Source organism: Aptenodytes forsteri, unplaced genomic scaffold (assembly GCF_000699145.1).
Source record: "Aptenodytes forsteri isolate BGI_AS27 unplaced genomic scaffold, ASM69914v1 Scaffold3, whole genome shotgun sequence".
NCBI classification, from domain to species: domain Eukaryota; kingdom Metazoa; phylum Chordata; class Aves; order Sphenisciformes; family Spheniscidae; genus Aptenodytes; species Aptenodytes forsteri.
Window position 1 is genome coordinate 1,792,435 of NW_008795283.1, and position 16,406 is coordinate 1,808,840.

Consider the following 16,406-nt stretch of genomic DNA (forward strand, 5'->3'; position numbering starts at 1 on the left):
AGCAAAACCTTCACCTACCCTTCCCTGAGTAGGAAGAAACTCATCTGAGCTGAGCTGAAGGGCAGCACTGCACTCCTAGTCATGAATATTTTTTTGGAAAGCGATGCCACATATAAGTGCATAGCCCCCCAAAAAAAGGAAATGGAGCTAGATGGTGTCACGGGTGCTCAGGGTGAATCCAATCTTGGGTGCAATCTTGCAAAAATTCCATTTTTGGAAGGACTGAATTTGAGCCCATCTCCCTGTTTGAGGAACACAAGGCACTGAAAGATCTGAAATCTGTACTCACTGTAAACAACAACAAAAAAAAACCCCAACACACCCCACATATTCACTCCTGGTCAATTCAAATCAGATTTGCTGGCAGTGGAAGACAAAAAAAGAGGAGGTTTTAGTGTCTCAGCACTATCAAGATTTCTTGGCTCAAAACATGGGGCTGGGCCCTCTCTCTCTCTCTCTGAGCACTGAATCCCAGCAGTGCTAAATGCTCCAAAAACCAGATTTTATCCTGAATTACACCTGGGCAATCTTTCAGTCTTCAGTGGGTCTCACAGATGGCCAGGAGAGCCTCATCTAGCCTGCAAAACTGTTGTTACTTGTGCTGACGCATGAGAAGGAAAGAGTCCAGCTCGACTGTAAACTAGTAACTCTTGTCTCTAATAAAAGCCATCTCTTCCTTTGGAGGCTGCGAAAATTTGATCTGGAGCAGTTGGGCTAAAATTAAAATAGAGCCCAATGCTGCCATCCTGTACAGTCACACTCCGTCAGAGCAGAGTCATATGTGAAGCTCCAAGGGCTAGTAGGGACTGTTACTATCATTGCTTTTTAAAGGGATGGCAGCATCATCAGAAGCTTTTTTTTCTCCTTTTTCCACAGTCACAGATCTCCAAATGTCTGTCTCTGCAGGAGGCACCAACTGGTAAATAAACATTAAAAAACAACAACAACAACAAAAAAAAGGATTATTTCTAATTTGCTGGAAATGGAATGTGACCTGGTTCTCTGTAGGCGAGTGTGGCTGACAAAGCCAGCTTTTGCAGCTGCAGGCTCTCTCTGCAGCAGACCATCTCTAAGTCCTCCATGGGGAGTTATTTCCAGCTTCAAGGCTGGCTCTGCAGACCCTTCTCAACATTAGGACCATGAAAAAGTCAGTGCCTGTGGTTTGCAGGTGTTCACAGGCTCTCCTCTACTATTGTAGGATGTGCAACTCACCTTCAGTCTTGCTATGAGAGTAGGGCAAGTGGTATTTTGCCCAGGCAGCCTCATTTCTCCTAGTCTAGTGCCATGATTTTGAGTCTTGCACAGCTTGAGTTGAAGGGGGCTGCTAGACTACTTCAGAAAGCCCTAAATGTCTTCCTCTGGCTCTTGCTCAGGCCCCGACTCTGGATTCAAAGACCCAAGCCATTGAGCTCACTGCTTGGTGGCGCCCACCCATGCAGGAGGGCACGTGTGGGGTAGGGACTTGGCAGGCCCGGGGCACTTCTTGTGCTCTTGCAGCCTCTGTGCGCCAGCAATGCTGCTGCAAATGGGTCACGGGACAGAAATAGGCTGCTGTGCTCTGGCGTGGAGCCAGCGCTGCGCCGCTCCGGCAGCAGCCCCAGGTGTGAGGGGTGTTCCCTGGCAGTGGGGAGGCCGGGCAAGTGCCTGGGGAGTGACTGAGGGGGCTCTCGCTCCTGTGTTTCATTCCCGGCTGCTCCAGCTGATTGCTGCCTATGAAGCCAAACAAGTCTTTGATATCCTCTCTGCTTCTGGAGAGCAAAGATAAGTGCAGCCTACCCACGGGTGTGAAGCCAGGGAAGAACGTCAGACCAACGAGGCGCATGTTCAGATCCAGTTTGTGGGCAATCGGCATCAGTTTGGGGGGCTTTTAGCATTTAGAGAGAGTTTATTTCTCAGCATACGTTTTACACCAGTGCCTTTCTGGGGGGGGAGCGTGATGGCAAGGAGCAGAGCTAGGAACAGTATCTGAAAAATAGAATAAGCCACTGATAAACACAGACAGACACCCCGGTAAACAGACAGACAGAGCAGAAGGCTCCCGCTCCTGACAGTCTCCGCGGTGTATAGCAGTTTCCTTGTAAGACGACTGACACTCACTGCAGGGCATATGTGAAGCAAGCTGGAAGAAAGCGGAGGCTGGAGCAGGGGACGGGGAGGGAGCGATGCTCAGGCACCAATGGGATTGCAACCCAATTATGTACTGGCTGGGCAGAGAGCTGGGATGGGACCTCCTTTCAGAAAAAAATCAAAATCGGCTCAAAAAAAATCAAGCGCACCTTTTCCTTTTTCTTCAGAAGCTCTTTATCTTGGGATTTCAAGTCCTAAAAAGTCTTGTAGGTCCTATAATGGGAAAGACTCATGATGGAGTCAGGGAGTTACATTTTTAAGGTGAGAGAGCTAGGAGGACAAAGGGGGAGCTCATTAAACAACAGCCCCTCCTCTGAAGCCACAAGGTATTCACTGTAGAGGTCTGCATGAGGTTTTAGCCTTCAGAGCAGTTGTGTCATGTTACTAAACCCCCGAGGACATGTTTACTGATGCTGGGCTGAAGGGTGCTGTACCCGCTACCACGCTGGGTGGAAGACCAGGGCTGGGAGGATGGTTATTTTTTATTATCAGGTTATGGTTCTAACCAGATGGAGAGAAGTGTGTGAGACCAGCCTGCAAACCCAACATTCAGTGGGAGTTTGATGGGATATACGCCAAAGTGCATCAGGATTGTGGCTGGGCTTTGTCAGGACGGGTCAAGTCAAACAGTTCTTCAGTGGTGCTATCAAAACTTGGAAGGGAGAAGACAGAGCATCATTTATTAAGGTCTGAGGTATTGAGGGAGTTGTAATAGGAGGGCTTAGACAGCAAGAAGGGGAACAAGAGCTGAGGAGCTTGTTGGGATGAGGGTAGGGCAAGCTTTTAGGATGGGTGAAGGGCCTTGGCGCTAACTCTTGCCACAGGGTAGAGAGGGCATGAGGAGACTCCTGTCTGTCAACCAGGGACCCCAGGAGGAGTTCAAGCCGTCTCTGATGTGGATTGGTTGTTTGCCAGAAGCGCTTCCCACAAAGCTGGATCCACATGTGAAGGCTGAGATGGAACTAAGTGTTAGGGTGGAAATTATAGCAGTAAGATGATAGAGGACTATGTTGATTAGAAGAGACCCACTTGGGCGGGTGAGGGCTGCACAGGCTGTGGTCTGTTTGGTCTGTTTGATGTGGTCATGCCAGCATGCAGCACTTGTTCCTGTCTCTGGCTGAGCCGGGCTGTCCTGCGAGGGGACCAGCTGTGGGGAGGCAGGAGGGCGCCCGGCAGCCCGGCTCTTTGGGAGTTGAAGCTGGGTCACTGACAGAATTAAACGAGGCTTTAAGGTTGCCCTGCTCCTAGACTTAACCCTTCTGAAGCACCCTTCTTTGCTGCAAAGCTGGCTGATGACATGATTTTTGTTCAGTTTATGAATAAGGAGGTGGCTTTTTTATGGTCCAAAGCTCTGGATTCTGGAAGTACAAGCCCAGCAGGGCTGGCCTTCTCCCGGGAACCTGCAGCTCCTCCCGAGGCATTAGCTCCTGGAAGCTAACGAATGGCCCTGTTTGGTTTTCCCAGTGTGTTTTTATTCAGTTAGAAATGGAATTAAAACAGCCCCAAAGAGTGAAATGAAATGATGTAACGGAGTATCCTCTACCTTATTTTCAGTGCTACAGAAGAGAAGAAATCAGTGAGCCCAAAAAAATGCACAGGGCCTTGGATAAAGATGCAATATCTTGGCTCTGTATAAATGGTTGGATATGCAACTTTGATGTTGCTGTGGCAATTCAGCATGCTGTCCCTTATCTTGGTCACAAGAAGGCTGTGACCAGAGCGAAAGCACGCCGGCTCCAACTCCAGCTCCTTTTGTTCATATATAATAATTGTATCTGCAGCGTGCAGAGCGGGCTCATTTCAGGCTGGCAGCTGCACAGCATTGTTTGCAGCTCATTAATTTCCTACAGATTGCTGCCTTGCTGCTCCGCTGAATGTAGTGCAACTCCAACGGCTGGGCTGAACACAGCCCTGCTGAGCTGAAAGCACCGTCAGTGTGTGTGTGTGTGTGTGTGGGAAGAGCAGGGCAAGGGAGGGTGATGTCCGGAGGGGTTGGCAATGGGAAAGTTTGCTTCACTCCCCACTGTTTTTGATGTGCTTTGGGCACTGAAATCTGGGGATGCTGTCACGTGCAGGAGCCAGGAAGGAGGTCTAGGCAGGCGTGGGGGGTTGAGACATGCCAGCTCCCACGCTGGGAAGTAGGAGGACTATTCTGATCTTTCTTGGAAAGCCAAATTTCATTGCAAGTGCATCAAGTGTAGGACAGCAAGCCTTGGGAACAGCCATGTTAAGAGGAGCCCTTGGTCTCCACCTATGTTGTCTGTGCTGGAAAGAGCAGTGTTGTGGGCAGTAGGTGCGAATCTCTGCTGGCAGTGCACATCTGGGCTGGGCCTGTGGCTGATGCCAGCCTGGGGGATGTGAATATGTCATGGGGGAGATTAAGGGTCTCTAATCCCTGCTGGCAGTGGCCACCTTCACTCCCACCACAGCCTGGCTCCTGTGGCAGTAGGATCAGCAAGCTGAGGTCTCCATGGCCATCAGCCTCCTCTCCTGTGCTGGGTGGCTCATCCCCAGTGTGCCAGCGTGTCCTTGCTCACCCTGCGGGGGAGGCTTGGGCAGCTCTGTCCCCAGCTGTGGCTCCCTGTCTGAGACAAAGCCACCCCAGGTATGCCAGGAGCTGGCCAAGTACAGAGTCAATATGAGTTTGTGAAGCAGCACGGCAGCAGTAGGACTTGAGTGGAGCTCCCAGAGGGCTGCTTTTGGCACTCAGGCAGCAGCGGCTAGTGTGTCTCTGCTGGGATGCAATGTGGCAGTGCAGGTTCGGTTTTGGGCACGCCACATCAGAAGATTTTGCAAATCCATTGGGAGTTCAGAGAACTGAATTCTGAAAAGAGATCAAAGAAGTTGCATAGAGCTCGGCTGAGCTACAGCCAGCAGCAGGTGGCATGCAGCCCTCCAGAGCTGTGCCCAGAGAGAAGGACATGGGTGGTTGTCCTCAGGATGTCAAGGGGTGGATGACCTGAGGGTGCAGGTGGTTATCAGCACTCACAGGAGTGATGAGCTGAGGCAGGGATTGGTGCTCAGCGCACACTCCGGGGCAGCGAGCTCAGGTCGATGGGAGCATGTTCTCCCAAAAGAACAGTGCCCAAAGGCCAGCCACTTGACTCTCTTCAAACCTGCCGTGACAAAGCACTGAGCAATGCGTGGCAGGGCCACGCTATCAGGCAGTGCCGGGGGCTCATTTCAGCTAACAACCTCTGGCAATTTTTGCCCTACAAGGAATTTAAAGCCTTCCTGGGCTGGTGAAGGTTGTTTTGAATCTGGCACTTCTCATTCTTCAACTTCCCCTCCCCCTCTGCCCCTACCTTCTCGTCCATGCCAGCATCTCCATGGCAACCTTGTTGCTGGAGAATAGAGAAGACATCTAAATATAGCTTCCAAATCTCCATGCCTTCAGCGAAAAGTCTAAAACCAGGGGCAACGGCTTGAAGCACTGGGCTGCTAATACCAGCCAGCAAAGAGTGTCTTGCAGGTGGGATTCGGGAGCACTGTGGTGGGACGGGGGGTCACTTCCAGCTGAATGCCAGTTTCGTGTTTGCTCAGGACATCTCAAGGGGCTTTGAGGTAGTCCAGCCTACCCTCTGCTGTCCAGGGTGCTCCCACCCCTGCACCCGGTCAAGTTTTGGAGCCATTCTCTAGAGCAAACAAAAGCATCTCCAATACTTCGTTTGGCCATCAACATCCATGATGGTTTTGACATCATAGGCTTTTGTTGCGGTGTGTTAGACTAAGCTGGAAGCAGGAAAATTCAAAGACCTTTAGTAAGGAATAAATTCTCTTCCTTCCTTCTTTTTCCATCCTCTACTTTTTCTTAAATTTTGTACTGTGTGCCTACGGTGGGGTTGTGGCTGAGGTTTTGCTCCTTTTAAAATTCCTTTCTGAGAGAAAAAGGGCACAGCATTTTCTCAGTGAAGCTGTTCCCCTGGGAACCTGCCCAAGATAGGGAGGAGAGAAACGTCCATGCCCAGGGCCCTGGCACTGCTTTGCACCTACACCAGGCTGATACCCACCAGAACTGTCTGGTTTCATGGGCTGTCAAGTTGAATTATTACTTGTACAAGACAAGTGCTTATTGTACAGACCTCAACAAATAGCTCCACAGGCTGTCGAGACTTTGTCTGCTGTCCCCTGGCCCTGAAGCATCAAGTCTCGTAGGGTCAGCAAGAAAAAGCTGACCTGCAGCAGGTCAGGCAAGGGCCCGCTTGTGTCTGTACACACAGCTTCAGTATTTGGAGCCAACAGTCTGGAAGGTGATGCACAGATCCCCTAGATTTCTTTTTTAAGAGGAACTTAAACAAAGATTATAGCTGAACCTGAAAATGTTTAACAGAAAAAAAAATAGCCTTATTAAGATGAATAAAGGAAAAAACCTGTGGAGCTGGGCTATTATGCTTGTACAACCCACCTTAAATATCTCAACTCAGCTGATCAGCAGCATGGACTCAGCTGAGAGAAAGGGGATTTAACAAACTGTGGTTTTCCCCTCTTTGCAGAAATTCTTAAAACCAAATTGTGGTGTCTTTGCCTCAAGAACTCTCTGTATTAGAGCATTTTATCATGTTTGAACAAAGTGAAATACCGAATGCATTGGAAACCTGCTTGCCTGGCAGGGCTGACTGCATTAAGGAGACTCCCTGAGCATTTTTTTGTGCCTTTTCCAGCTCATCAGGGCTTCCAAGTTGAATGTGAGACATTTGCCATTTACTAGCTCCGGTGCTGATTCCCGTGGCTGAGACGTGGATATACCACATCTCTTGAGTTGCCCTGAATAAAGTACCACATACTTAAGGATTTTTTTGCAAGGCGTGACAGTGCTTAATGGCCTCACCTGCCTGCAACTTAGCAGCTCTGATTTCTCATTGCTGGTACAGTTGTTTGCACTGGTACAAAGTAGGTGTGAAATGCTGTCATGCGAAGTCGGCAGCATTACATGTCTCTTTGCAGGGTTGCATGGCAGTGGGACGTGAGGGCTGGGCTGCTGTGGCAGAAAACGAGCACAAATTAAAAAGTGAAGCTGACCACAAGCACAAAGTGCTTAGTTTTGCCATCCAGGATGGAGGAAGGCAATTTTTTTTAAATTTATTTTTTTACCAGCTATCCCTATACATCTTTTACTGGTAACACTTTGAAGTTTTCCGATACAAGTAAAGACTTTAAAAAATACGGCTTTAGTCTTGGCTATGTCCCTTTAATTATCATGTGTCAGCTACTAAAGCATTTTCAATAGTTCTAATTGAAACATGAGCCAATTTACTAATTAGCCAAGATTACATGGGGAATAGACAAAGGGAAATTGCCTTTCTGTGTCAATATTTCCTCCTTTATCCCTTATGAAGACCTGGTGTGACGTGACCAAACTGCACCACCGACAGACAGCCAGGCAGAGCTCCTGAGCTGCTGGCGATCCCGAGCAGGGTCCCACACAGTCCCAGGGAGATGGGCATGGAGGGGCGTGCAGGGTTTCGGACTGGGGCCCTGGTCTCCGCCTCAGGCTATGGCCACTTCTTGCACAGTGTCTTTCTCAGCCGACCTTTTCCCCCCTCCCTGTGACCTGCTGTAGTGGAGATGGATGTTTCTGGCCCTGGCCCTCGCAGGAACGGAGCGGAGGTGCCCCGTGTGCTGCACGCATGGCAGGGGTAGGGGCACGCAGAAGGACTCTACGTCGCCTGGACAGGTCCCAGCCCCTGCCTGTGTGGGGAGGGACAGCAGGGGCATAGGGAGCCCTCCTTGCTACGTGTGCCGGGAGGCAGCGCCAAAGGCTTCTTCCCCTTCCCCTCCCAAGCAAGTTACACCTTGTCAGTCTGGGTGGATGTTACGAAGGACTTTCTAGGGGTTAAGAGTTGAAATATGGGGAAAGAAACCATCTCTACCATGAAGCTTTCAAAAAACAGTTGGGCAACCACCTACCTGCCAGGAATGGCTTGGTGGGACTGGCCCTGCCCAGAGACAGGGTGATAGCTGAGTGCAGTTGCTTCCAGCCCTGTTTTCTAAGGTCTTTTGGCTCCCTAATGGCATAAAGGAACTTCAGCAAGGAAGAGGAGGTGCTCTAGAGAAAGGCACAGCTCCCTTCAAATGAGAACCAAATCAGATGAAGCAGAATAAGTTGATACTCATGTGAATAAGTGGCGCTTCCACCACCACTTCAAGCTCGCTCTGCTCTCTTCCCTCACCCTCCTTATGGCTGCATCACTGCAACATCTTCCACCTTAGGAGTTCAAAGCAAGTAGGGACTGTCCCCTATCAAATCCCTGTGAGACATAAGGATCACAGCCACTGCATGGATATAGAAACTGAAGCACAGAAGTATCAAGTGACTTGCTTGGACGGCTTCAGGCTTGCCTGGAGAAATACATAGGTATTCTAAGTGTAGAATAGTGATTAGCAGTGCAGAGAACCCTATTTTAAAGATAAGATGATAACTAGTTATCATCTGGTTATCCCATAGGTCAACTTGAAGACAAGAGAGAAAAAATCCCATTTCTGGGGGTGCTTCTGTCTATGACACTTTACAGCCAACCGGTCTGGTAGTGAAGTGGTCCAGGCTGTTCCCCATGTGCTTGCTGCACAGAGTGGGATGGCACTTGCACAGCTTCTCTTCCAACGGCCTCATGAATGACACAGCCAGTTCCTGGAAATTGGCCCGCAATGGCTTGTCTCCAGCTCCTGTACTAGCACCAGTTCTTCTGTAACTCATACATCAGCAACTTGCACATCAATGACCTGCTTGAAACTCTATCCTGACAGTTCATCTATCCTGTTGACATCTGCTTAGGTAATTGGTACCAACGTCTGCTCTGACCTTAAAGGCACCTTCAATTCTGACCTGGCTGCTAGAACAAACTGTGACCATGACCAGAGGCTGCAGCTGGATGCTTCAAAACCTGTTCCTCCCTCCGTAATTCCCGTGGGAGCCAAAAATCTTCTTGCATGAGCATGAGCTTAAGCTCAATGTGCAACCTGTCTGTCTTGGTCATACTTTGGATAGGTTCCTAAATTACCATGGTTTCCTGTTGAAATTAAGATCACTCATCATCTCCTTGGTGAGTTTAGTGAATCTGCTTTGGGATCTAATGATTCTCCTCCTCAAACACCTCCCGTCTTTGTCTGTGCTATGTGACAGCCTAATCCTTTGCTTCAAAATGGCCCAGCTTGTCCCACCCTGGGTTACTTGATGCGCAACTCCATGTGACCGTGTGCATCATATCAGGGCTCCTTTTGCTGGCTTCTTCACCTTGTCTGCCAGTGCTGTCACATTGCTCTGTTAAATATCTGCCTCCCAGTGAGCTGGGCAAAGACAGCTCCCCACTATGCATAGCCTTATTTAATCCCCTCTGGTTTGCCTCAGATGTTGACATCTTACCTAGTCAGCATTTCTGCAGTAGGACTTCTCAACGAGATCATCTGGCAGAGCAAATAGGTCCTATTTGTAGTTTCATGTTGAAATCCCAGCCCAGTGCAGAGCTCTGGGGAAGAGTCAGACTGGCACCACGCACTTTGAAATTCATGCTGCAGGGACCTGCACCCACAGCAAATCAGATGAGGATTTGGGTATATCAAGATGTGTCAAGAACGCTGTGGCTTGACCCAAGGTGTATGTGCTAATGATTCACATTAATGAGTTACTAAAGATCTCCTAGTACTTCTCACTGTCCCAGGGATGTTTACCTTGCTGTCCTGGATGCTTTCCATCCAGGCTAACAGCATCCCTCCGGGGATTGTAAATCCTGCCCTTGCACAGCCCTGCCTGTTTCAATGGTATACACTATGTGACATCTCCTGACGCTGTTTTTAGAGCTGAGCCTTATTTCACGTTCCAAAGTCACGCAGACACATCCTCTTAACCTCCTTGGCAATAATTCCTGCAAATGAGAGTCTCCACACAGAGAGATACTCAATGTTTTCTAGCACATTAATCAAATAACCATCCAGTTGTTGCCTTATGTGTTGGAAGCGGACGTGTTGTCAAATAAAATGATTTTATAGATTATGCTCTGTACTTCCCAGACCGGGAATTTAGCAACAACATGTGCACAAAGTCCTTTAGGAGAAGATCGATGTCTATTCATTTCATCTTCTGTTGCTTACCCGGGAAATCTCATACTTAATGTTGCTCCCGAGAGGAGCTTTCCCATCCCTAACTTTTAAAACCAGTGATTGTTTCTAAGTGCATGTTGAAAGGAGAGCCCGGACTGCCATCAGCTGAGGGCTGTTGGTGGCAGCTTGCAATGACCCCAGAGAAAAAGGAGAGAGCGAGCAGCTATCCTGACTTCTGTATGGCAGGTGATCCCCGGGAACGCTGGCTCTCGGCTTGCCCTGTTGCATCACAGCCCAAACTGAAAGCATTGCTCAGTCTCCTGAAAACACCATCAAGGCCTGAATTAAAGAGCTCTTCCCACCAATGTACTCATGCGGGGCTTGAGATTGGACTATGCTGTGGCTTGGTGCTGGACGTGGGGCTTTGGGGTTTGCAGAGTGACTCCTCACTGCCAGCTCCCAGTGGCATTTAATGAAGGCAGTTGATTGCCAGGAGAGTCTTTTGGATGGCCTCTGTTGTTCTCCACTTTCGAGCTGTCTGAGGTACGTCTTGGCCATGAGGAAGATGTCCGAGAGAAATGGGAAGGCTGGAAAGTGTCCTCCTTTCCCCACACGGAGCGGCCAGAGGCTGGGGAATGAAAGCTGCTCGGCTGAGCAAGGTGGGCTTCAGATCCCTTGCTTCCCATCGTGGTGAGCGTGCCCGTCAGGGCTGCTGTGCCACCAGCCCCCCTCATGCCGGCCTCTGCCTCCATTAATTTCAAGAAGCTGTCAGGATGTTCTTGCAGCAAAATGTTCCCAAGCCTCCTGCTCCCGGGCACTCTCTGCCTCTCAGTGTCCTCCTGTCGCATCTCTCGCATTAACGTGATGTCTTCCCGGGGCGGTGTTACGCTCCAGTCCTTCTCCCCATCCATCTCCTCTGCTCTCCATGCCTTCCGAGGAGGTAGCTCTCAGTGTGGCTGCAGGTGAGAGATGAGATTGCGTGGGAGCAATCTGTGCTTTGGCCTCCAGACTATTTACGATAGCTCAGGATGCAGTTGTAGTTACGGTTGCTTTCATAGCCCTGGAGAGGAGCGAGCTGCTCGCGGTGGCTAGGGAAGCTGCAGAGCCCGGGAAAGGGCAGCCCCCACCAGCCGCGGTGAGCTGGGAGGGGTGGCCTGACAGGCCACCGCAACCGCCCTCCATCAGCACTGACCTTTCCGCAGTGACAGTCACTGGAGCAGCCAGCCAGCTGAGAGAAGGGCACTTCCCCGCAAGGGAGCAAGCCCAGCCCTGCATCCCCATCCTTGCAGGCTGCAGAGCAACCTGGGAGTGGGGATGCTGCTCTTCCCTCTGCTGCAGAACCCCAGCGAAAGGTTAACTGCTCCCCGTTATCTGGCACTGGGTCTGTGAGCCCTCACCCACCTCCCAGTGTCACTGCCGTGCTCCTTTTCTCCTTGCACGGGGAGGTCTGGCAACGCGCTGACTCTGGAGCAAGAGCGGGCAGCAGCTGCAGTTTGGCTGGAGCTCTCCATCCCGTACCACCCGGCCACGGATGGTGCCAGGGTCCCCACACCACACAGCCCACACCTCTGGGCTCCTGCGCTGGGTCCCCAAAGCTTTCACGGTGCGGTGGACCTGCCGAGCGAGCACTCAACACCTCTCAGCAAAGCTGGGGAGGTCAGGCACCTCCTCCTCTTTTGGGATTCAGTCAGGTTGGGTGAGGGGTGCAAGGTCCTGCCTGTGTCCGTGCAGGGCACCTACAGCTTTGGTCTGTGGAAGTTCTTCCCCTCACCTGTTTCAGAGCCAGGTAAAAGGTCCTTTTCTCCCTATGGCTCGTAGCAAAGGAGGAAACCAGGAATTTACTGGATTGGTCACCAAATTCAGACACTCTTTTTTGAAAAGCCACCTGAGCCTTGAGTGTGTGGTAATGGTCCAGTTTGCCGCAGAGCTGAGTCCAGAGAGTTTGCTCTCTCGGTTTCCTGTCCCAAGGGGACTTGCTTTGCAAAGCCAGCATTTTACCGTGCATCCTCCCTATGGATCCCCACCACGTTTTCTTCCTCTTTCTTGACTTTTTTTTTTAAACATTAAAAAAAGACTACTCTAAGGAAATCTCACTGCTGTGGGACTACTTAGTAGGCTGTATAGAGCTCTCTGTACTTAACAAAATGTGCACGCAGTGAGTCATTATTCCTTGAGTCCACAGCTCTGAGTATTCATCGCACAGATGAGGGGCTCGCGTGAAATCAGGCTTTACATAAAACAGCACATGGCCGGGGAGATCATCTGGCAGGCACACGTCCTCATTAAACGAGCATTTCTCCTCTGCTCTGGTGTGCGCACACACCACTCATGGAGACAGGAGAGCCACCTCATAAAAAAAAAGAAAGAAAGAAAGGACAAGAAAGTTGCTGTATGAAAGCAAACTCAAATCGTGTGCATGCATAACATTCATTGCATAAAGCCTTAGAATAGCTTTGTCGTGGTACCTACGCTGGCCCCCAGCAAACAAGGTCTGTGGGTTTTTTTCCAAATTTTTGCAGACAAGCAATACTGAGTAATTTGGAGCTCCTAGAATGGAAAAACCATAAGCAATGGTAATTATGAATAGGATTTTTAAAAGCAACCCATGTTCAGGAAGCACTGGCTGCTTTTGAAAATCCCACCTTCTGTTTTGTAGTATATGAGCAAGGAAAAGATCAGAGCTATGAATCAGCTGTAGGTTTAACTCAGCAAATTGAACAAGCTTTGCAAAGTACCAGAGGCCCAGACAACATCTGGTTCAAAAGCCAAATTCAGTCAACATCTCCAAAGAAAATGCAACAAAATCGTCGTGATGAAGACTTAGCCAAGCACCAACATTGACACCAGATACATAATTTAAAAATCCTACGTCCTTCAGGCTGGATTAGCAGAGATTGAAAGGGTCTGGAGAAGGGAAAGGAGGCTTGCTGGCATTAGCGCAGGGTATGGGTAGAACAAGCACCGGCAAAAATAAAGCTGACTTATCTTAGAAAGAAGAATTAGAGGTGATTTTTCTTGCATATTCCTGCACTGATGGATATAGCAGAGATTGTCCAAACTCTTCCCCCTATCCCGTATACCATCATTTGAAAGACGGGGTTTGGGACCAAGCCAAAAACAAGAGCCAGCAAAGGGAATGGGATTTCCCTAGTCAGAGTGCAGGAGCAGTTATGACTTGAGAGTCAAATTGGAGGAGGGCTGGATAATTTTGTGGTCATTAGTGATATCAGTAGGAATGCAAGCTGCAGCAATGACAATTAATCAACCATCCTATTCTCCGTTGTGAAATGGTGATTTTCAGGGGGCTGCTGGCAGTAGCAGCATCCCCAGGATGGGGATCGCAGCATCCCCAGGATGCCGGGATGGACTGCTCATTCTCTGCAGCGCTGTAGGATCAAAGATACTGGGTATATTTAATGCCAAGGGCTACCGGCTGAGGCACATAGGGATTTGAAGCTTGGGGCTATTTTTCTAGACTCTGTGATTGCCAGTCCTGCTTTTCTCCTCCTTTCCATCCCCAGCAAAGACTGGTTGTGCACAAAATGCACCAGGGACTGATCTGAACATCGAGGATGAGCAAAGAGCAAGGGCAGGCCGTAGCCGCGGGGCCACGTGTGGGCACAGAGCTGTGGGAAGTGGGGGTCATTCACCGGCAGGAGGGGCAGCTGGCCTGGTGGCTCTTGGGGGTTGTTTTGGGGTAAGAGAAATGCTTTTTAAGTGGAACTGACTTTTCATTTAAAAAATACAGTTCCAGCTTGGAATTGGGGCTGACTAGAAGTCCAGGAGCCCCAAGATGGCAAGCGCATGTGCCTTTAGAGTGGTTGCCTTTATACAAGCATATAATTGTATGTGCTTATCAGTGCACGTGCAGATAATGTTGCATTTAAGAGGGTGTGAGATCAGCCCGGAATAAAAGCACCAATCCCTTCTGTCATGAGTGAGGGATGAGACTGCATGAAGACTTGCAGCCACCAAGAAAGCGAGGGGAACACAGGGGTCGTTTTCAGCCCGCGACAGCCAGTGCAGCCCTGGCTGGAAGGAGGTGGCGCATTGGCAGAGCCTTCAACTCATTTCCCTTGTTCTGTTTGCGTGCAAAAGCTGAGGGACGGTGACCGCTGCATAAGGCATGTATTTGCTGTGAAAGAAACCATGGCACAGTGAGCTTTTCTCTTCTTTTCCTACAAAACGCTCCAAGAACTCGTAAGAAATTTGCCTAAGGAGAGTCAGAGGATGTGCTGCTCGGCTGCTCCAGCAGCTAGCACCTCTCAGAGCAGGCTGATGAAGCTGTCCCTTCGGCAGCTGATGAACTCACATCACCTAGGGTTCTCTCTGATGTGAATTATATCAGAGCTGCAGGTTGCAGGGTTTCCCCATGGCCCGTGCGGCGAGTGGGTGTCTGCCTGGCAGGTGGGTGTTGCCAGCAGGGAGGCAGCAGCACGGTGCCTGTGGGGTGTGTGTGCTTGTGCGTCTGCTTTTGCATGTGTGTGTGTGTGGGGGGGAAGTGGGTAGCAGGGTGAGGGAAGCCTGCTGGCCATCAGACCTCTTTGCCCGCACACTGAGCTGTGAGCCACCGTGCTGGCAGCTTGTGAGCCCCTCGCTGGTTTGCTGGGGGATCAGAGCTATTTTTATCTAACTTTGCTTTGCACAGTGTGGCCTGTCATCATGCCTTTGGGTTAAACAGAAAATTGGCCATTGTCACTTGCAGGAGTGAGGCTTTAGCCTTTCTCAAGGGCCATGTTGAACTTGTCCAGTGGGTGAGAAAACTTTGACTCTCTAATGTCCCCATTCAACTCTTTACCTTCCTCCACTGTTGCTTCTCTGTTCCCTTCTCCCCTTTATGACACTTACTATTTTTCCGTCCACAGCAAAACAGTTCACATCAAGGTAATTGATGATGAGGAGTATGAAAAAAACAAGAATTTCTTCATTGAGCTGATGAGCCCCCGCATGGTGGATATGAGTTTACAGAAAGGTGTAGTACTGGCCCTCCAGACTAACATTAACGTTATTCTTTCCTCTTCTCTTCCATCTCCTTCCTCCTCTTCTCCTTTTCCTCTGATGTCTCTCTGTCTCCAACCGCTCTGCCCTAAACACTGCTGTGCGCACACACCGTGTCACATGGTACCCATGGAGGGAGAGTGATGCTGGGGCCAGGGAGAGGCAAAGTGGCAAGGGGGGGCAGAGAGAGAACGATGGAGAGCAGTCCCGCATGTCCATATTTCTGTGGCGGCTTGAGAAGGACCTTCTGCCATCCCCACTGGAGAGTCCAAGCAAATTTTGTAGTGTCAGTGGGAAGATGCTGGCTAGAAACACATCCAGCATCTCAGGAGATCATCGCCCAGCCCTGGTCCTACGGGGTGTCCCAGTCAGACCTGTGTTAGAAAAAGACAGGAATTGAGGCCTGGCAGAGAAACAGCTCCTATAGCTTCTGAGAAGGACTCGGCAAAGGCTGTGCAGCTCCCGGTCCGGTTGCTGCAGAGCAGCTCTGGGAGCAGGAGATGAGGGCAGGGAGGAGCTGACGCCCCGCTTTGGTTCACCTGAGGGCTGACAGGAGCTGTGTGCATTGCAGGGATGCTGGAGGGAGCCAGGCAAGCTGGCAGCAGGGAGAAGGGGCCAGCCCCGCTCCGGTGCCCAGGGTATTTCCATTTGAGCCCCGGAGGCATTTTAGTCCCATTGTGTCCCCCGCGAGGTCCCAGCAAAGCTGTCTGCTCCCGGGAAAGCTGCTTGGGGAACAGGTCAGGGGGAAGAGGCAGATGCTACTGAGGAGAAAAAGCAATAAGATGTGCCATTTTAAAAATGGAAATTAGAACTATCAGCCTCCTTTGCAGCTGACAGAGCTGTAGCCTGCTGGCAGAGACCCACCTCTACCCCACTGGGGAATGTGTCTGTGAGTGCCCATCTCTCTCTTCTCCTCAGGCTTCCAGCCCAGAGTCCCTGCAGATTTATTATTAATTGTGAGGGTTGCAGAAGCAATTGATTTTCCAGCTAAAATGCAGTGGGTACCCCAGGGTGGTCCCTGGTGATTTCCAGGCAGCCGATACCTTTTCCATTTACCATGTGACACTGAAAAAAATGTGCTGCAGAAGTCGCCTTCCACTAACCATCAGCAAGGTCCTCCTCCCCCTTTCCCCTCCCTCCTCACCCCCTTGCCAGCCTCCTCTCCCCCTAACACCCTCCCGCTCCCCAGGGAGCAGCTGCGACGGATGCCCCGTGTCCAACAGGCAGGCCGACGCGCACCGCCCCGC

At 50.4% G+C, this 16,406-nt stretch overlaps 1 protein-coding gene across 3 annotated transcripts in view; it reads left to right on the top strand.

Annotated features, from left to right (window-relative positions):
• The window catches only part of SLC8A3 (solute carrier family 8 member A3), a 100,547-nt gene that overhangs the window by 58,738 nt on the left and 25,403 nt on the right, over positions 1-16,406 (top strand). The window contains exon 2 of one of the 3 annotated variants that reach the window (XM_009279275.2): positions 15,027-15,133. The exons of the other annotated variants lie outside the window; for them this stretch is intronic. Coding sequence (XP_009277550.1) covers positions 15,027-15,133 — 107 coding nt within the window. The remainder of the gene's footprint in view (positions 1-15,026; positions 15,134-16,406) is intronic. 3 annotated transcript variants of the gene reach the window in all.